This window comes from Mytilus californianus, unplaced genomic scaffold (assembly GCF_021869535.1).
Source record: "Mytilus californianus isolate M0D057914Y unplaced genomic scaffold, xbMytCali1.0.p SCAF_8, whole genome shotgun sequence".
Lineage (NCBI taxonomy): Eukaryota > Metazoa > Mollusca > Bivalvia > Mytilida > Mytilidae > Mytilus > Mytilus californianus.
In genome coordinates this window covers 45,100,585-45,123,561 of record NW_026262734.1, presented here as the reverse complement: position 1 = coordinate 45,123,561, position 22,977 = coordinate 45,100,585, and the positions used below count along the sequence as shown (strand labels likewise).

General features: G+C 31.1%; 1 protein-coding gene across 1 annotated transcript; it reads left to right on the top strand.

Moving 5' to 3' along the window:
* Nucleotides 1-2,314: 2,314 nt before the first annotated feature.
* On the top strand, nucleotides 2,315-22,218 carry LOC127713023 (amyloid protein-binding protein 2-like). The gene is made up of 13 exons (XM_052219623.1): nucleotides 2,315-2,463; nucleotides 6,387-6,475; nucleotides 7,215-7,366; nucleotides 8,117-8,240; nucleotides 9,188-9,413; nucleotides 11,080-11,112; nucleotides 11,428-11,495; nucleotides 11,964-12,069; nucleotides 12,625-12,749; nucleotides 13,740-13,825; nucleotides 14,303-14,493; nucleotides 19,364-19,529; nucleotides 20,938-22,218. The coding sequence occupies exons 1-13, from the start codon at nucleotides 2,320-2,322 to the stop codon at nucleotides 21,168-21,170; spliced, it is 1,743 nt and encodes a 580-aa protein (XP_052075583.1). The 5' UTR covers nucleotides 2,315-2,319; the 3' UTR covers nucleotides 21,171-22,218.
* The last annotated feature ends 759 nt before the right edge of the window (nucleotides 22,219-22,977 follow it).

The following is a 22,977-nucleotide window of genomic DNA, read 5'->3' as shown; positions in this document are numbered from 1 at the left end:
ATGGCGAAAGATACAAAAAAGATATGTAAACTCATAAATCGAAGACAATTAAACTGGCAACTCCATGGGAAAAAAAAACATAAAACGACAACAAAAAAAAAACAACAACAACAGTCTACAAAACTAAACATAGAAAACCAAAGGTTAGAATGGTTAGGCAACACGAACCCCACAAAAAAAAAACGGGGGTGATCTCAGGTGCTATGGAAGGGTACGCAGAATCTGCAGTATATTCTGTTGAATTAACACCAGTCTTTTCCTATGGCTTCCTTATCTAGTATTCTGTAGTAGCGAGCACATTTTGACCCTGCTTTTCAATTTATGTGTTCTTGTATTTCCATGTTCAAGTAAGAGGTCATGTTTGAAGCTGGACTGTGCAGGTTTAAAAAGAATTAATATGTGTATTACTTTTATTTTTGGTATATGGTCTAGATAGATTTCTCAGTCCAGTTAACCAAACCAACTTTGGACCACGAAACTTACTATAAGTGTTATTTTCTATGGTCATTTTTTTTTTATTCTTGTCTTTCATTTTTGCTTAAGTACTTTGTCTATAGAGTGTCTATATGCCATTTTATTTTTATTTTTTGAAATAGTTTTTATATCGATTAAGATCCTAACACAATGTTGACTGCTGTACCCCAATTTTTGACATTTTTACCTATTATGTCTGTTTGTTTTGCCCACACACTGTTGTCAATATAATGGAATTCTGTGCGACTGTCATACAAGTGAGAAATTTAGCTAGCTATAAAACCAGGTTTAATCCACCATTTTCTACATAAGGAAATGCCTGTACCGAGTCAGGAATATGACAGTTGTTTTCCATTCGTTTGATGTGTTTGAGCTTTTGATTTTGTCATTTGATAAAGGACTTGGTTTTCCCGTTTGAATGATTTTACACTAGCAATTTTTGGGGCCCTTTATAGCTTGCTGTTCGGTGTGAGCCAAGGCTCCGTGTTGAAGACCGTACTTTGACCTATAATGGTTTACTTTAATAAATTTTGACATGGATGGAGAGTTGTCTCATTGGCACTCATACCACATCTTCTTATATCTGTTTCCGCTTTGAATTTTCCTTGGAGTTCGGTCTTTTTGTTATTTTACTTTTTCCTTTGCTAGCACTGTGCAGATTGTTAGTCCCAAAGGTATTATCAACTGAGTAATCAGTCGCGGCCGCTACTGACATGATGATTTATAGCATACATTATCCCGTTGATAGTCGAGAAGTCTTCTAGAAACTAAGGTTCAAACTCCCGCTTGCAAAGTTTACCTTTAACTAATTTGACTAATCTTTTTATGTCCCTTAATTTTGGTCTTAAAGCTTCTAACGTTTTTGTGTATTTTTACATCCCTGATTTTATAAGTTTTAGGTTTAAGCGTTCCCGAAGAAAGGAAATCTAGAAAAATGCTTCGGATGCACAGCCACTTTTAATTGCTATTTTCATTAACCAAGAGGTTTTGTTCTGATCAGTGAACCTCACGGAGTTGACATTATATCAAATGATAGAACACACAGACGCACGAATAATAATTACAGGATAAATACATTGCTGTTCAATGGTTAACTTTCCAGACATTTCTTAATTCTAAACCCTTACCTATAAATCATGACTGTATAATGCCTGCTATAAAATTGTATTCAATATCTTATCTTCAATATATTAGTATTTTTTATTATGAATAATAGGCCTACCGTATAAATATGATTATAATTATGATTATGATTTTACTATCATAATTTCACAGACTGATATGCGATAGCTGTGACAAATAGATTCACTGTAGGAACCAAAGGTGATATGCATATTCTTTTATAAAGCTTACAATATGATCACAAAGTCACAATATCATACCCAAACATAGATGCATGTATAAGCTAGGCGGCAGCGTCGACCATTATTTTTTTTTGGGGGAACGGGCTTTTTTCTCTCAGGGTCCTTCGGAAAGTAGAAAATCCATATTTTTCAACTTCAATTAAAAAAAAACATTTTTGTGTAATACACAGAAAAGACGGTTATGTTTTAGTTAGTGAACAATTTTTGCATACAAGGACAAGGCTTAGCATTTTTTTGAAACTCAACTACAGTATGGTTGAATTAATTCCTCCCTCTCTCCCTAACTTTTCAATCGAACAAACCATTGTTTTAAAATAAAAATTAAATTAAACAATTTGCCTAAAATGAATTCAACAATAGAAAATAAAAATATAAAACCTTAACCAATGAATAAAGAATATTAAAAAAAAAAAAAATGGCCTAAGTTAAAGAACGATAACTCCGACCTCCAGATGTCGCAGTTAATTATTTGCCATTCAATATGGCGTCTGCTTCTGCTCAGCTTGACTGGGTTCCCGATTCCTTGTACAATACAGCTGTGTCTGCCACCGTCGCTTCATACTATAGACACAGGAGAGATGTCAAGACTTTACCCGAAAGTGTCCAATTCGATGTTTATTACAAGGTTGATCCATTGTTCCGTATCTGTCATATCCTTCTGTGTACTTTTCGGAGTTTGTTTACGTTTCATTTTAATTCACATGTTATATCACAGGCACTTGTTCCATGCAAATTATAGTAAATACCCCTCTCTCTTGCATCAACGCCTGTGTGTTATTTCCCTCAGACCAAGGACGTATATTAGATGTTAGTTATACGTCCTTGCTCAGACTTATTTCTTTTCAATAAATGTTGCAATTTTTTCTTACAAAGTCCCCCCCCCCCCTAAATGACAAAAAAAATATAAAAGATTTCACATACTGCAAGGTAACAGGAGAAAGAAAATGGTTATTGGTCCTATTCATTTAATTGAGTTTCAGACATTCCTGCATTTTCCATACATTTGCAATGTCAAAATGCTTATGTTGTGTCACAAGAATATATGTGCCATCAGAGACATATAATACAAGAGATTCGCAACTCGGCGAAATCCCGTAATAACACGCGGCCACTAGTTAAACCTCGCGAGATCTCCTTAGGTAATTAAGTCATTAATAAAAGTATTAAAAGTACTCGAAGTAAGGACGAATGTTTAAGCATAACATAAACTGTTTCAGTGTTAAATTTATCATAATTAATCAAATATAATTTGAGTACATATATAATTATTTATTTTAATGTAATTTTGATTTTAGATTTGTATTATTGAAAAAGATACATAATTTGATATTGTATAAAAAAAACTGATATTAAATAATTAACACTTGATAAATTGTGTCAGAGTTCATTTTATTTGATAGTTGCATAATGGGTTTCTATTGAATAGACACCTGTCTCGGAGACATAATTTCACAGTGTGACATGTATATTAGGTTTGAATTATTCGATGACCAGGTAAATCACGAACATGTTATAAATAATGAGTTTTAATTGACACCTTGTAAACAAGAAGTTGTCACACCACAGGTGTCCACACTCTTTCCAAAAATACAAGTCAATGTATAATTAATTAATATGGAAAAAAACTTAATTTATTTGTTAATTAATTGTTAATCATGATAGGCTTTGTTTTTTATTCTTGATATTTATAAATTATTAAAATTTTATTTATTTTTATATTCCTCATTTATTGGGCTTTCATTGAGTTTTTTTTCTGTAGGATTGTCGGTAAATGTTTGATTTTTAAGTGTTGTTTGACAGTTTTATCATTTAGACTTGCATTGAGTTGTTTTTTTAAATGATTGTCGGTAAATTTATGGTTTCTTCATGTTCGAAGTGTGTATTGAGAATTAATATTTAAGAAAATACAATTAATTTCTCATTTGAATAAAGCTTCATTCATGTGCACGCAATATGAAAAATTCCGATTTTATTTCGTGGGATGACAATCTTAATTTCGTGGGATGACAATCTTAATAGTTACGACTTAGATATACTCCTAGTTGAATAAACTGATAACGAACTCTTTGTTGATGGTGAAAAGGACGAAAACATAAGCGAGAGACCCACCAACAAAAACAATTGACAATACTGCATACATAGATGGATATGTGTGTCATCGAAGCAACAAAAAATTTATTAAAAAACACAGGTCATACATCAAAGCAACACGGAAGACACTATTTAAAAAGTATTTTATAACCTTGTTTCCACGAGACAATCATTTGTAGTGGATTTTGTCTTTTAATCATTTGTACCGGTTTTTTCTTTTTATTCTGGGGTAAAGAGATGGGAATTTAAAAGTAAGATTGTTTATGTGTATACATATCCAAATCCTTGGTGTAAATAAAATCTTTTATTATCAAATATATATATATATATATATATATATATATATATCTTTTGCAGTCACCATTGAAATGTCCTCAATACGATTTTAATTTAAAAATGAATTAGGTTTATGTTTTGAACGAGAAGCGTAGTCTGAAACGACAACAGATGCATATGAAGCTCATTCATAATATTACGACCAGCAGAAGGTTTCCTTTACTAGGAAAATTTTACTCCTTTTGTAAATTTACTGCATTCGTTCATCTTTGGCACCCTAAAAAGAAGAAAAAAACAATGACTTCAGAATAGGAGAAAATAAACAACTTTGCTATAAACAGAATGAAAAATGAATAAAATGTCTAACAAAATGCAGGCTATAAATTTCATAGTGCACAAAAAAGAAGGACTGATTTAAGGAAATTTGTCCATGAACAATTTCAATATTTAGCCAGTTTAATAAAAAATTTCGGGTATCAATCAGAAAAAATCGCCACATTGTTTGATCAAATTTTACGAAAATAGTCTTATTTTCACGAAACAACATTTGGGAGTACTATTGGCCCATAAAATTATATATTTATTAGCATATTTTCAAGTTTTAAGAAAAAAATTGGGAGATCAAATGGTTTCTACGGCAATAGGTGAAGTAAAATGGGCCGAGTTTTAACTTTGTTTGTATTTGATTAATCTCATCATTAGAACACATTTTATCAATAACAAATTATTAGAATTAGTTTTTTGTAACTTTTAAATATACTTGCATGCTTTAGCTGTGAAAGGTATCGGCATTATCCATTAGAAAAATCGTGAGGCGTAGAACCTTTTACACAACAATATGGGTTATTACCCATAAATCCATCGGATTAATCGGCTTTCCGGTGGCCACGTCATTTCATTGGCTGTTATATAGACTCTACTAGAGTTGCGAATCTCTTGTATTATATGTCTCTGGTGCCATGGGTGTCGAACCATAGCTCTTGGGTCCTTATGATATTTTATGACAGTTTGCAGACCATGTCCATGGTCAGCAAATTGTAACTAAATATTTACAGTACTTATATTATATGTATAAACTAATTCTATTCCATGACAATTTACTTCATTATTAATTTGATAATATTTCCATGATTTCAGCAAAGAACAATCACAGATTCCTATTTGAAAATTTAAATCATTTATTAAATTATACTTAAATAAAATGTTTTCCACTTCGTGCAAGTGTCTTCACCAGATTATACACTTTTAAATCCTAAAAATGCAAGATGATTTCAAGCCAAATTAAAGAGTGAACTACATGTATTATTAAAACACTATACAGGTAATAAGATCAAAAGATGATAATTTCCCGCCATTTGATAAACAGAACAGACCCTGTTTAGGAATCCAAAATGACTTGTAATTTGTGATCAACTTGAAACTCCTGGTTTTTATTTCATTTCTCAAAATTGAAAGTAGCATGGTCGTTTCCTGAGAAGTTTACAATTTCACATCATTCTTAAGTGTTTTCTTTTTAATAAGTAAGAAATTTTATGAAGTAACTGTAAAGACGTTGAAACCTTCAATACAACTTTAGTGATGCAGGGAATCTAGTTTGAACTTGACAGTTTGAAAAAAAAGGTCCCAATTTTAAATCATCTCAAAATGACTGAATTTGTTATGAATTATGGCACTGTGCATATAGATTGAAATGCTGATTTAATGTGATCATTAACTGAATAAACCTTTCATCTTGACGCATGTCCAACATGTTCAACTCATAACTAATTTTCTCATTTGTTTGTGTAAATAATGATAAAACTTTTTCTGTGCATTTAAATCATGTGGGATCTATGGGTGATGTAAATGTATTTCTAAAAAAAAATGTTTTTCAACATTTTAAATTTATGAGTTGAATATTCTGACAACATAAGAACAAAATTTAAAAATCAGTCTGACTATTTGAATACTAATCATGCTAATACACTTTAAAAAAAAAAATACGAGGCAGAAGGGTTGATGAATGTATAGATTATATAGGTATTAGTTTAAAATGTTTCAAAATGTATGTTAATGTTAGAGATCATCTGACCTTAACCCTATTTTCAAACTTCAATGTTTTATGTGCTTGGTATACATTATGAACTCTTCGTTCGATACATATATTCATATATTCTTAACTAATATTTATTATTTTTCTAGTTGTATAATCAAGGAAGATTGTGTCAACTTGGAATGGAATTTTCAGAATTGGATACTTTCCTGAAGGTTTTAAATGTTAATGACAAAAGGTAGGATTTTAGAAATTAGACATGTACATTTTTATAAAGTTAAGCTATATGTATGCATTCTTTATTGTTTTGTCTTAAGATGTGCATTTTTATTATTAGGAAAATTGTTATCCTCTATTCATTCTCATAATATCTTTGTCATTTAGAAAATAATATGGCTAGAAAATCCATTCTTTAATCCTTAAGCATCGCAGTTTTTATCGGTTGAGTGTTATAAGACAATTATTTTATAAACATTTTAAAATCTGAATATGTACATGTCATGCATGTACTACCTTTATGAAGAAAAAGAAGGAGTTTTGGTCACAAAGACAGAAACCCTAACCTTTCAAAACAAACAAACAAAACACATTAAGAGGTCGAAGTTGTCTTCAACAATAGACTATATGTCTATATACCATACATGTATTTCACTTTAATAAGACAACATGTAAATATTTTAAAATATTTTACATGTAAAAGTCGTAAAAAAATATGTTTTGAAAATATACTGATTAAAAAAAGTTCTGCAACAAATATTTTTAATTCTATATTTCAGAGGTTAACTATACCTATTGAATTGTATTGAAATACAAATAACTGTAACAAAGAAAATAAACCATAAAGCCATGATGTTGATTAATGTAGTGACATTAAAAATTTGATATTTTTTATTAGAAATTTTTGAATCAAAATATATGTTGCTGAACATTTTTTACTCAGTATAATTGAAGATTTTGTATGTTTATCATGTTTATAGACACCTTCTTCACCACTGTTTCCAAGCATTAATGGACCATGGTGTAAGGGTTTCCAATATATTAGCAGATGCATTTTCTGGTCAGTTCTCTACAGGAACTTGCAATGATGAGTCCTCAAAAGAAAAGGCCATTCAGCTAGGACTATCTCTAGGTAACTATTCATCATGTTGGTTGAATTCCTGTCTAACAATGAATATGAACTGGTAAACTTTTTCATTAGTAATATACCTTTTTGTTTTTTTAGATGACCATGCCATTGATCTCAGTGTACATGAAATATTTGTTTAATTATCTCTCACAAGCTTATGTAATGTAATATTCTATATTTAGAGAAATGTTAAATCTTGTCGAATTTAAAAAAAAAATGAATAGAGATACACAATAATAATCATTCTTTTGAAGCTGTAAATGATATGAATTGAGCACTAAAAATTGTTTGAAAAATTTGGCAACTGTTTGTCATCAGATGTTTTATAGTCATGATAATAGTATATGATATGAATGAATGAAAGTTAGCATTGATAGAAAATATATAATATGTATAACATAGTTTATGGTAATGTTCAGTAAATTTAGAAGACCATATTAAGCATGTCAAGTTTTAAGAAATTTGGTTTCAAGAGCAGAAGCATTTTATAGGTATATTCAGTCATGTTATATTTTGTTTGATATGTATAAACAAAGATGTCAATGAGACAGCAACCTAATGACAAAAACAACCAAAAGATAAACTGTAAATTCAGAAATTATTGTGATGTTTTGATTAATGTGAAAAAATGTGACAGTGATCAAAGATTGGCAATAATAAATGCATGCATTATTTCTGAATTTACAGTATACAGGTTCATGTTTGCTTTGATAGTATATGTTAGTTTGAGATAATCTTCATTGTACATTACAGGTGGATTTTTAGGAGATGCAGGATGGTTTTCTGCTGCTGAGAGGGTCTACAGGGTCTGTTTAGATCTAGCACAAACAGAAAACTCAATATCTAGTCAGTGTAGAGCATTAGAATGTTGTGTTAAGTAAGTTTTTTATATGACATTGAACTTGATTTAGGATATGTAGAGAATTAGTGTTGTGTTAAAAGAGTTATGTATATGACATTGAAGTTAATTTATGACATTGAAGTTGATTTATGACTTTGAAGCTGATTTATGACATTGAAGTTGATTTATGATATTGAAATTGATTTATGACATTGAATGTGATTTATGACATTGAATGTGATTTATGATATTGAAATTGATTTATGACATTGAATGTGATTTATGATATTGAAATTGATTTATGACATTGAATGTGATTTATGATATTGCTTTCATGATTAGATGCCAGGAAAATTGAAATGGTGCATATATATGTAAATCTGTTTTTTTGTATCTAATTTAAGCTTAACAGATGAAATAGTTTTTAAAGGTACTTCTATATTTCTGTGAAACTTTTTCTTTTATCAGATACTGTGGATACGAATTTTCATGGATTGAGAAAAAACTCGAATTTTGGATACTTGATTTTATGGTTTTGCCAAAGTTAGCATGTATACAAGCAAATAGAAAATTTGTACTTCGTCGGACTTTGAAATTTTTTGTTTTAAATTTACTCACAAACTCCCTGAAAATTGATATCTCCTGAATAAAGACGAATCCACAGTCAGTCATGGATAAAGACCAGGTGATTGATACAGACTTCCTCATGATATAGGAGTCTTTTAGTTTTGGCATTACATGAAATCAAAATAGCCTTCTTTTGTATTCCTAGATTAAGAAATTATTGTCTCCAGTATACACATTTTGTGAGTTTGTCTGCCATTGCAGGTAATTAAAAAGTTTCTGGAAATACAGTATTTTACAATAGAAGATATGTAATGTCGCAGACTAAAATTGCTTGCTTGCAAACTTTATTGAGTCAAATGGGGGAACAGTTTTAGTAAAATTTCAGAAATTTGAAAGATATGGTTATTTCATTTCAGATTATTGCATGTACAGAATGCTAACTGTAAATACACAGAGGCCAATAGTACTAGTCACCAAGCCTCCCAGATCTTACAGAAGGTCACCAGTCAGGGGGTCAAGGTCAATACTGCAGCTTATTATACAGAATGTTGTGCTTTATTATTTGCTGAAAGTCAGTATAATGAGGCAATGAAATTCTGCCGGCTAGCTGTCCATGAATTGTCACCAGTTCTTCCATGTAAAGTTAGTAAATATAGTACTTTTAAAAAGTTTCAAAAGGTCATTTGAGGTCAACATCTTCTCCATGACTAGCATTGAAGCTAACATCTTTATATCATAATAATGCTCTTATTCATGCATGTGAAGAATTTATTTTCGAATAAGGATTTTGAAGCATTTGTATTTTTCTGCTTAATGATAAGAGATAATATTCTTGTTTTGATACTAGATTACCTAGTTTGCATGAAGAGAAAAAAGGGGGAAATAAAAAACACAGGTGTACAAAAAATAGAGCGCTGTGGAAAATAAAAAAAAAATGATGAAAAGACATACTACTGTACACAAAACACTACACACTAATGATTCAGAAACATGAACATCACCAAACACCAGAAAGGAACTTAAGTTCTCTGGAAAGGCAGGCAAATTCCTTTCGCAATAGTGGCACTAATGGTGATGAAGATGGCAAGTAGAAATCTGATGTCACATTCAGTGATGTCACAAGGGAGGAAATGAGGACAGATATGTGGTTACGACAGACGGATGGAACATATCCCTGGTCATCTTGGACACAGATATTCCATAATGGTCATTCATGATAGAATGAAACTTTCAAAGTGATGACTCCAACTTTACCATTAAGAACCCTTGGTTCAATAACTTCCTTGTGAATTTATATGATCTATTAAATTAATATTCCAGATATGTTGGTAATCATGTAAAGAGACTAAAAAGATGACAAAAAAAGGGGCAAACAATAATTATAAATCTACAAAGAAAAGACAACACAATGGTCAAAAGAAAGACTTAAAAAGACAAAACATCAGCACTACGTAGAAATCCAAAAATTAAGCTACACAAATACTGCCCAAAACTAGGCAGTGGTATAGGATTTATTAACTGAAAAATTCTTTTCAATCTAGATATTTTTTGGTTGAGGTTTCAAAAAATGGAAAATAGCTCTAATTGGAAGTTGTTTTTAAAAAGTACTTTGTTATGGACATGCATGAAATATTTGCCACTGGACATTAAGCAACCAACAACTATGATTATATATTTTCAATATTCTGTTGAGTTTATGTTGCTCCCTATTTAGTATTCTGTTGTCTTTAGGTCTATATCATCCATCTTTGCTAGCCAAGGGTTACGATCCAGACCCCTCCTTACCACCCTTGGCGGATTAAGATAGAATTTCGGATCCACTAGGAAATTATTTCCATTGGTCGCAGTTAAAACAGGCTGCATCTTATCAAAAAGCACCTTTAAGATGATCATGTGTAAATGTTGAAAATGTAAATAAACAATTTGCTGATTGTGCAACATACAACGTATTAAGTGACAATTTTAAAGTTCTTAATCAACTAATAGAAGTTCCTGGGTATGTTTCCTGTGGAAATGTTGGAATGTCAATGTATATTTTAGGTTCCTGCTTCACAAAGTTTGTAAACACTAGACACTACCATTTTTACACCTCCACACTGAAGAGAGTTCAAGTGCTACCATTGGTCAAGAATGGTGTATTCGGAATGGGTGTGACTATTATCAACCGATAGATGGTGCAACATTGTTGTCACAAATGTTGGCTTAATCTGCCAAGGGTTAACTCTTGGCTAGCGAAGATGATATCATCATGATAATAAGCAATTTATTATTATAGTAATTATTTCTTTCAATGTGTTTTTTTTTTCAGACCCTAGTCAGTGTATTGAGACAATGTTCAAAGGTAATAATATAATTCCTAAAAAGAACAAATATTGAAGAATCTGTCAAAATTTCAAGCAACTACTTACCAAGAATAAATGTAAAATTGATATAGGGCAAGGGTTTAAAGTTCATATTAAGAAATTAAAATCCATTTTCAAAGCACATATTTTACTTATGAAACTACCTGAATGATTAGTTATTAAGGATAAGTTGACAAATCATCACAAAGTGTCATTAAAGTGTATTTGATAGAAATATTGTATAAGAACTGTTTTGCAATGACCGGAAATATAAACATATTTTTACCTCTTATATGATTCCTTTCCTCCTTCAGGCTTGTGTTGTGAAACGGGAATTCATTAGAGCAGAAACATTGATAAAGCATGCAGTGCTTTTTGCTAGGTATGTGAAGTATATGTATATATTTCCATGTTCTGTGAACCATGTTCCATTTCATATGAAATTTTAAAGTTGTATACCAAGTTAAGGTTTTGACCCAGATTTCAAGGTTTATAGAACATGGAAATGTGATAGTGGGGAATGGTGGCCTATGTAAACCTTTTTTTGTAGGTGTGGCAAAAAAAACCCCAATTTTACAATGTATGAATAAAAAAAAATGGCAAATTAAAGTAAACATAAAAAAAAACAACAAAAAAAACAAACAAAAGGGGGGAAAAAAGCCAAACAAACAAAAATCCCACTATAAACCAAAGACATCTAGAGGTTAATTTGTCTTGACTTTTTTCTTCAAGTGAAATAACTTTTCTAGAACATATTTAATATCTAATCGTATATTGATAGCAATACATGTGTATTTAATATAACATTGATTGTAAAAATGAATTAACAGAGTTATTTGTATGTTTTTAGAGAGAAGTTTGGTATTCGCCATCCCACATATGCTGATGCCTTACTTGATTATGGTTTCTATTTATTAAATGTAGATTCTATTACATCTGCTGTCAAAGTTTACCAGGTACATTAATATACAATATATAAAAAAGTATCAACAGATTTGTATGATGCTTAGAAAGTGGGAAGGGTGTGGTTTACAGAGCCCTTTAACAGTTTTGTGCTAAATACAAATTTTCTTACATTGATCTGTTATTATATACTGCAGATAAAAATGAGTACATTTATAGTTATTGCAGTCTTAACACAATAAAAAAAACATTTTCCATCCCTAAGTGAGACCCAAAAGCAAAATATTTCTATTGGTCTGGACTTTTTTTTCAAAATTGTATGGAGTATGTATTGCTATCTTTTACCATAGTTTGTTTATTATAATATTCAATTGTTATCTGAATTTTAACCTTTCTCCTGTTGACTTTTAGCTGATTTTCTGTTCATTAATGTATAATGATTGGTTGCAGATCAAGTTAACATTTTGTTTTATGGAATAATGTAGTACTTCAGGCATTCCACAGTTTGGAATTCATATTGTGTCGACACATCAAGTTAAATAATTTTGTAAAATTCTTTGCTATTGTAATTGAAGAGTCATCAGATTTTCTATTTATTTTCACTGTAGATTGCATTAGACATTAGAATGTTGGTATTTGGAGGGAAGAACCTGTTTGTAGCTGTAGCACATGAAGATTTAGCCTACTCATCATATGTTGCAGAATACAGTTCAGGAAAATTTCGAGATGCAAGGTAATTATTCTAACTTTATAATGAGGTTCATCAAGCTATTTTTTTATGCCCCTGCTATAGGCTATGGGGACATTAAGTGTTACCCTTGACGATCTGTCCTTGCGTCTTTCTGTCTTTCCATCCTTCTGTCTTTCCCTCCTTCTGTTTGTCCATCTCATTTTCAAAGCTTGAGCAGAGGCATTTGTGTCCTCAGACACATTCTTCTTTTGTTAACAGCACAAATGTTAAAGGCATTACCTTTTAACATGGAACTAACAAATGGAATTAGGTTGGGAGAAAAGAAGTACTGAGATGACCAGACCATTTGTTACAAAATGCTTCACTTAGCAATATCAAAATAAAATTGATTGATTTTCAAATATATTTTTTGATGTGGTGGTTTTAAGAATAAAATAAAAAAGTAAAGAAGTTGCAATATGTTTACTGTACTTGCGTTTTCTAGGGATATAGTGAATAGGGTTCATCTTTTAAAGTTTACCATAGAATGAAAGTTACGTGACTCATATCTCATAGAACCGCCTCGGTGGTCTCGTGGTAGCATGTTCTCCTAAAGTGCGGGAGGTTGTGGGTTCAAACCCCGGCTGGGTCAAACCAAAGACTTAAGGATTGGTATTTGCTGCTTCTCCACTAAGCAGGCGGCATTAAGGAGTAAGAGCAAAGACTGGTTGGCTCGGCATCAGAATAATGTGTCCGGGTAAGGTGACATGTCTTCCTGCGTACTGTTAGCTTTTGAACTAGCACATTAAAAAATCCGGCTAAGCATGTCAGTCTAGTAAAAAGCAGGGATAATATTCATATTACATTAATATATTCTAGTCCTGAATATGCATATAAATTTGCCGCTGGACGTTAAGCAGCCATTCATCATATCTCATAGATAAATTTCTTTAAATAAATTTTCTAGTTAAAAAAGAAACTTCACCTCTGTGATAAAAAGTGACCTTCCAGATGTATCTGTATTTGTTACTATTATTTTTCTATTATTTAAAGGGAGCATGCTGAGATGGCTATTGACATCTTAGGATTAATTTTACCTGACGATCACTTGCTGCTTTCATCATCAAAAAGGGTCAAAGGTCAGTCTTTAGGCAAATATTATTAATTTGCATTAACCACATTATAAAAATAAGAAGATGTGATATTGCCAATTAGAAAACTATCCATAAGAGAGACTTGGGACAGCCACATACAGAATGTGGCGTGGTTAAACATGTTTGTTAGTGCTCAACCCTCCTCTAACCTGGGACAGTGGTATAACAGCACAACATAAGAACAAACTGTAAACATCAGTTGAAAAAGGCTTGACTCATCAGATCACAACAACTCACAGAAAAAAACTAACAAAAAGATGAAATACACAAAGCACTGATCTAAAAGCCCACAGTCACTAAAGGCTATTAAAAGTCAATTACAACTGATAAATAACTCATACTTTTTTCAAATACCTATTTTCTGACACCGTTTTCAATAATATAATAAGTTTTATTATCTTTTAAAAACTCTCTTAATTTGCAATGGTATAATAATTTATATTGATATTTTTGTGTTTTTAGCTTTAATCTTAGAAGAAATAGCAATAGACAGCCATGATAAAGAAGATGAAGACAGATACTTACAGGAAGCACAGGACTTACATTTACAGTCCCTCGCTCTTGCCAAGAAAGCATTTGGTGAAAATAATGTTCAAACTGCTAAACATTATGGTAACTTAGGTAGACTGTATCAGTCTATGAGAAGGTATACGGTAAGTCTGTTTTAATATATGAAGTTTTACATGAGCTATAGTTAACTGTATTGTTGTAGAAATGTATATCTGTTGCTCTGAACTTATTAACTGAAATGTAAATGAGTACACAAACTACTTGGAAGAGATTATGAAAGGATTTTAAAAAATGTGATGAATGCCCATGCCAAACAACCAGACTGATTGAGTCTAAAACCACATGAAAACTAATAACTTTGAAAATTAGTATTGAAATTTAAAAAAAAACCCACATAATTGGAAGGTTTAGCTGAATTTGAAATAAAATGGTAATAGGTTATTGTTTAGTTGATCTGAAATTACTAATGCTCATCAGGGCCTAAAAGTGGTTCTGATATTTCAAGGAAATGGTATTCGAAAGGCACCAAACCAAAAGACATCTAGAGGTCAATATGGGGTCCATACAATATGTCTAGCTTTTAATCGTCCAGAGTCTAATAAAAGTTTGAATAAATTAAAGCAAAACTATAAAAGATCTGCCATCAATGTCACATTCTCCGAAAGACAAACAAAAAATAACATGATATAACAAGAGACAACCACTGATGAGATTACTAACTCGAATATGTTACTGCTATAACCCTGTTTCATTGCTGTTCTTGTCTTCTTCGAGAGAAAGCTTAAAACTATAATTTAAAAAAAAAATAAGGAGATGTGGTATGATTGCCAATAAGACAACTATCCACCAAAGTTCAATTATAATTGGCAATTGTTTTACAAGGATGATTTTTGTCGAGCCTTCGACTTTTGTCGAAAAAGCGAGACATAGCGATCCTACATTCCGTCGGCGTCGTCGTCGGCGGCGGCGTCCACAAATATTCACTCTGTGGTTAAAGTTTTTGAAATTTTAATAACTTTCTTAAACTATCCTGGATTTCTACCAAACTTTGACAGAAGCTTGTTTATGATCATAAGATAATATTCAAAAGTAAATTTTGTAAAAAAAAAAATCCATTTTTTCTGTATTTTACTTATAAATGGACTTAGTTTTTCTGCCAAGAAACATTACATTCACTCTGTGGTTGAAGTTTTTGAAATTTTAATAACTTTCTTAAACTATCCTGGATTTCTACCAAACATGGAAAGAAGCTTGTTTATGATCATAAGATAGTATCCAGAAGTAAATTTTGTAAAAAAAAAAATCCATTTTTTCCGTATTTTACTTATGAATGGACTTAGTTTTTCTGCCAGTTAACATTACATTCACTCAGTGGTTAAAGTTTTTAAAATTTTAACAACTTTCTTAAACTATCCTGGATTTGTACCAAACTTGGACAGAAGCTTGTTTATGATTAAAAGCTAGTATCTAGAAGGAAATTTTGTTAAAATTTTGTTTGATTTTTTCCGTATTTTACTTATAAATGGACTTTGTTTTTCTTCCAGTTAACATTACATACAGTCTGCAGTTTAAGTTTTTAAAACATTTATTAGATTCATAAACTATCCTGGATTTTTACCAAACTTGGACAGAAGCTACTAACAATCAAAAGATAGTATAGAGAGGAATATTTTTATTTATTTTTTTCCTCATTTTTGTTGAGCCTGCGATTAACAGCAAAAGTAGGCGAGACACTGGGTTCCGCGGAACCCTTACGAATTTTTTCAGTTGTTTTCATTCTTGAGAATTTTTATTCAAAGTTGCTGGACTGGGCAAGAGCTGTTGAAAATTACACATTTTAACCCTTAGACTGCTGCATTCATTTCTATTGTACTTTTGTGTATTGCTGAATAAAATTTTAATCACTGATGAAATAAACATGTTTACTTTCAATTGCAATATCTTTGTAAATATTGAATATTCATCAATAAAAGTTATATAAAAAAGTATTGTTATATTCTGTATTTTTTATTTATTTTATTTTTGTGTAAGTCTCTGGTCATTTATTACCTGTACAGGTCACTACAAACCAGTAAAAGTCTGAAATGGCCTATATCTGTACTCGACTGTACTGATTTTTACTCGACCAGTCTGAATTGGTCTGAAATTTACTTGATAATACTCGACTGTAGTCTGAACCATACTTAACAGTCTGAACTTGTACTCGACCAGTACTTAACCATTTTATACGCGTCTGAACCATGCTCGAGATAGTCTGAACCATACTCGACCTAGTCTGAACCATACTCGACCTAGTCTGAACCATACTCGACCAAGTCTTAACCAACCTAGACCTATTTTTTGTATCTATCTATTGTATTTCATCATTTTAGGAACTGTTTTTAACAATAGCTATTTCCCCTGGCTAGAAATTTGAACAATTTGAAATTAAAAATGTATTCAATATAGCATTGAAACCAAAATTTCACAATAAACATAATATAACTTCATCACCATATTCATCAACACTTATATACATACATATATATCACCTTTAAAATAAAAATAAAACAAGCTGATCAAATAATCTCAAAACTGAATTGTGACTAATATTTTCAATGACATTAACATTTTTTTGAATGTTTCAGATATATTTTATGGTTACTGGACAATTTTCACCATTAACTTAAGCCTCATATAGATTTATGGTGTCAGTTGAGATTAGTTAATAATGCAGTGAACATTTTTTTTATTAAAATATATATAAAATAGCATATAAAGCAACTTGATAAATTTAAAAAATGACACTTTTGTTTTGTTAAACCAAGAATTTAATATAATCATGATAATAGAACTTCCATAGTAATCCTGTGATAAACTTCTAAAAAATGAAATGTGTTCCAAAGTTACAGTAAAAATTTATTTCAATTAAATTAAAATATTTTTTGTCAAAATTAAAGACATGGCATACAAGAAGGACTTTAATAAGGTTTAATTACCTCAGTACATGTGTGTTTTACAGGTAAAAAGAAAGCCCTATTTTTCTTAAACTCGTGTATTACTTATCTAGGGAATTCAAAAAGCCTTGCGATTTAAGTTTCACAGGATGTTGCAATTTTGAATGAATGTTATTTAGAATTTAATACTCTCTGACCAGGTGTGATCTTTCTCATGAGTTTACCCCAAGCAGGAGGTATTACTTTATACTTTACCACTAATCAGAAGAACAATTTTATTAATTTCTTTAATTTTTATCCCTTTTTGATATATATTTGATATATATAATATATCCCAAATTATAATAATAGATATATTTCTAAAATAAGGTTAAACTATTTCAGTGATTTTGTTGGCTGTTGTTACCTCATTAAAAAGATAATTATATAACTATTGTACATTTTTTGTACGTGACCATGAAACCTATGTAGTTTTTATTTAGGAATTTAGGAAAATTAATTAAAAAAAAAACACATGCCAAACAAGAAGCACCTTAATAAGGTTTAACTACCCTCAGTATAGGTGTGGTTTTTAGGTAAAAGAAAATATTTTTTTAACAAAACTCTAAAACTTTAAAATTAATATAATAAAATTATTATATAAGATAATTTGATTTAACTATCTCTATTCGATAAATCTGAGAATCATGTAAGAATGTAAAAATCTGTTTTTATAATATATCTTTATTTTATTGTGGCTGTTGTCATGTCAGTTAAAAAGAAATTTATTTTAACAGTTAAAATTTAGAAAAAGTAGAGGTTATTTGGTCAAGTATGGTTCAGACTGGTCGAGTATTGTTCAGACCTTTGGTCGAGTATGGTTTAGACTGAAAAAAATAGGTAGAGTACAGGTCGAAATGGGTTAAGACTGTTTCAGACTGGTCGAGTAATAGTTCAGACTATTTTCAATGGCAAAGATAAGGGTCAAGTACAAATCAGTACAGTCGAGTATGGTTAAGACTGGGGTCGAGTAATGTCGAGTACAATTCAGACCAATTCAGACTGGTCGAGTAAAAATCAGTACAGTCGAGTACAGATATAGGCCATTTCAGACTTTTACTAGTTTGTAGTGGGTGCAAATAGAGGAAAACAAAGGTAAATTTTTTTTTTTTCATGCTTTATTAACGCGAATCCATCAATGTAAAAACTTTTCAAAGGTATCCATGACTTCAGAATTGAACCAATATTGTTAAAAATCTCTTTTAAGAACTAGTTCCATTGCGATTATCAAAAGAAAAAAGTTTCTTCTTGGACCAACGGTTTTTTTCTGCAACTATTTTCTGGTATTTTCCTTCCGACTTTCGACTTTTACTTCCATGTACAAATATGTTTTAACAATAAGTTCATTGATATAACTTTCGTCAATAAATAATCTTGACAAACATAATGTTTGAATCTATCGATGTCAGTGATCAATATTGATTCACAGTTGAAAGGCGCAATGATAAACATCGCAAATCCTGTTTCATGTCATCCATTTCGAACATCGTCTGGGGAATCCCCGTGGTTCCCGCTTTAAAAGTCTTCTGTTCGCAGTTTTGCTAAAATGTTTCTATTTCCATCTATTATATCTTCTGTCTCGTCCAAATCATTTAAATTGGCCGCTGCTGTTACATCGTTATCATTGAAATACTTCTGAACGTGTTGGCCATCACTCCAAACAATTTCCGCCATTTTGTTACTTTTTTCATCTAAATTTTTCACTTTCGGTTTCATCTCTTATACCTGATTTAAAGTCAAGAGAAACTCGAAAGTACGCCGAATTTTAACCAATCAGAATCGGTACAAGTCAAAACTGCCGCAATCTCATGAATATTGACTCCGCCCATTCCATGGTAACTGTGTAAACAAATGAGATATGGAAACGACAATAGTCGCGCGTAGCAGTAGCGGACTGCTTTATCGGAACCACAATAGTCGTGCGTAGCAGTCTAAGGGTTAAGGGGCTGGAGGTGTTTTCAGATAAATTTTAATGATTTTCAGTTAACTTTATTTCAAAGAATATTCATCACTGATTTTAGTCTAACTTTATTTGTAGGAAGCAGAAGAAATGCATTTAAAAGCAATAGAGATAAAAGAGAGAATTTTAGGTTCTGATGATTATGAAGTAGCATTATCCATAGGACATTTAGCCTCATTATATAACTATGATATGGAGAAGTATGATGAAGCTGAGAAACTTTATCTAAGATCCATAGCTATAGGTTAGTCAAAACAAAAATGTTTGCCAGACTGATAGTCAGATACTTTGGATTCAATTATTTTCATTGTACCAATTTTTTTGTTTTGAGGGAAAAGTGTATTTTCCGGGATAGTTGATTCAATAGTTTTGCTCAAGTCTGCATAGAATAAAATTGAGAATGGAAATGGGGAATGTGTCAAAGAGACAACAACCCGACCATAGAGCAGACAACAGCCGAAGGCCACCAATGGGTCTTCAATGCAGCGAGAAACTCCCGCACCCGGAGGCGTCCTTCAGCTGGCCCCTAAACAAATATGTATACTAGTTCAGTGATAATGGACGTCATACTAAACTCCAAATTATACACAAGAAACTAAAATTAAAAATGATACAAGATAACAAAGGCCAGAGGCTCCCGACTTTGGACAGGCGCAAAAATGCGGCGGGGTTAAACATGTTTTTTGAGATCTCAACCCTCCCCCTGTACCTCTAGCCAATGTAGAAAAAACAAACGCGCAACAGTACGCACAGTAAAACTCAGTTTAAGAGAAGTCCGAGTGCGATGTCAGAATAGGAAACAAAAGAAAATAGACAAAATGACAATAATACATAAATAACAACAGACTACTAGCAGTTACTGACATGCCAGCTCCAGACCTCAATTAAAAACCAATATAAAATTTTCTTTCGTCGAACATTTAGATTTGTGGTTCACATTTATACACAAAATCCACAAAAATTGGCATCCAAGAATGATAATGAATCAACAGTAAGTGATTTTGATAACCATAACCTAGCTTTAAAAAAAACAACACTTTTACAGTTATGGAGACCGTAGACAAAAAAAAATAGCAATCTTCCTTTAATAAGAAAAAACATCTTACCTTTACATATAATATTTACTATTATAGTCAACATATTACCATATTAATTGTCCTTACTTCTATTTTTTTGTAATAAACTTATTGATAATTGATTTTCTCTTTAGTTAAAGTAAAATTCAAACATTGTTCATCAGGAAAGGCTATTTACTTTCGATATGTTAATCAACATAAAAAGTACCAGTTTTTTAACCAAAAAAAAATGAAATAAGAAAATTTTAACAGTTGAATCTTACATGTCTTAAGGTACTTTATCTGAGAAAACCTAAAATTTCCATGTTTTCTGTTTCTAAATACAGAAAACAATGTTAATAAGTTGATAAGTATATTTGCATGCAACAAAATGAATAATGTCCCTCCAGCATGAACATATGGGAATTAAAATGTGAAAAATGTTGCACAAAAATTATCCTTTATTAACCTCTTCATTTAGCCTTTTTGAATTATTCTTTTTACTCCATGGCATTTTAAACAATATACATTGTAATATCAGTATATATAATAACACATTCTGACAAAAATAGTTACATCTAAATATTAATTTAACAGGTAAACATCTATTTGGAGATGGTTACAGTGGATTAGAATATGATTACAGAGGACTGTTAAGACTGTATAGAACAATAAAAAATTACGCCATGGCTGAACATTATCATAATGTCTTACAACAATGGAACCAGATCAGAGATAGAACAAACCAGGCAGAAGTTGAACCGCTAGAATTTACTCCACAATTGACATTAGCAGAACTCGTACAAACAGTATTTGGAGAAGTATCTTGAAAATTAACAAATGTGTAATTCAACTGGTCTGGATAGTGTTTGTAAAAGAAGAGTTATAAAAGAAAACCTGAAGCCTCATTTTCAAGTTGGCGGAAGTTTGATTATGAAGGAATTATAATTGTATTGGTCAAAGTGAAGTAATCATGAATATTTATGAGAACTGTTTTATGAAAATGTTGATGTCTCAGCTTGCTGCTTTATGTTTAATTATGAGTGATCATGTGTCTATACAGTTTGACTGTATTGTTGTACAATTTGACACTTTGACTGTACTGTTGTGCAGGTCGACTGTACTATTATACAGTTTGAATGTACTGTTGTACAGTTTAATAGTTTGACGGTACTGTTGTGCAGATCGACTGTACTGTTATACAGTTTGAATGTATTGTTTGATAGTTTGACTGTACTGTTGTGCAGGTTGACTGTACTGTTGTACAGTTTGACTGTACTGTTTTACAAATGATTTAGAACAGAATTATCAATTGCTATTGTGAATAGCAATGCTATTAACTTTCAAGAAATAATGTTATTGAATTTGCCAAAACAGTATAAGTTGGTAAATAACTTGTTGTTTTTATGTTTTGTGATCCTTGAGCTTGTTGATTGTGATACCATGGTTATAGGAGAGTGCTTTCAATGTTTGTTAGTGGCTGTGAAGAGACAGTCTTATTTATTTTGATTTATTTTGTGATTTTTATAATACTGGTGATATATATATATATATATATATATATAGATATGTACTGTTATAAAGTGCTGATAGTATTGTTTGCTACATTTTAATGTGATGAAGTACTGTAAATTCAGAAATTATGGTGAGGTTTTTATGTATGCAAATATTGCCACTGATCACAATAATAACAACCCAGATTATGTTATCTGATGCATATATCTGTTGACAGATTTTCCAGAAATTGCAATAATTATTTCACATTTTTGTCTATTCTTCAAAAATAGCAAAAGTATATGCACACAATAATTTATGAATTTACAGTTTACTGAAATACTCAATAGTAAAAACATAGAACTGTTAAAAATCTTTGAATTAGAAATAAATACAATAAAACAAAAAGTCAATAATGATTTGATCTGGAAAAAAGAGTTTTAATATAGGTAAATTAAATGAATTTGATATATGACATGAAATTTCAAATTATGAATCATATTGATTATAAAAACAGTTATGTCTGCATATCTGACATCTATAACTTAGGATTTGATGAAGCTTTGAGTGTTTTATTTTTATTTTTTGTTTGACAAGATCCATCATGTTTACACTGTAATTGTGGTGCTGATTTAATCATGTTAACAAATTATTTACAAAGTTCATGGCTTTAGATGTTTGTAAGAATATAGATGCTTGGCTGGATGGTCTAATGAAAATTTGGGAAAAGAGATTTTTTTTTATACGACTGCAAAAAAAATTTTGTGGTCGTATATTGGTATGACGTTGGCGTCGTCGTCGTCGTTGTCGTCCGAAGACACATTGGTTTTCGCACTCTAACTTTAGTTTAAGTGAATGGATCTCTATGAAATTTTACCACAAGGTTCAATACCACAAAAGGAAGGTTGGGATTGATTTTTGGGGGTTATGGTACCAACAGTAAAGGAATTAGGGACCAAAAAGGGGCCAAAAATAAGCATTTTTGTAACTTCCAGACATAACTTGTGTGTTAGTGTATGGATCTCTCTGACATTGTACCACAATGTTCCATATCACAAAAGGGATGCTGGGATTGATTTTGGGGGTAATTGCCTCAAAATTTTAGGAATTAGGGGCCAAAAAAGGGGCAAAAAACAAGCATTT

Coding starts and splice junctions, on each gene's coding strand:
- LOC127713023 (XM_052219623.1), top strand. CDS start 2,320: ATGGCGTCTGCTTCTGCTCAGCTTGACTGGGTTCCCGATTCCTTGTAC. Junction 2,464..6,386: donor AATTCGATGTTTATTACAAG/GTTGATCCATTG, acceptor TTATTTTTCTAG/TTGTATAATCAAGGAAGATT. Junction 7,367..8,116: donor TCAGCTAGGACTATCTCTAG/GTAACTATTCAT, acceptor TGTACATTACAG/GTGGATTTTTAGGAGATGCA.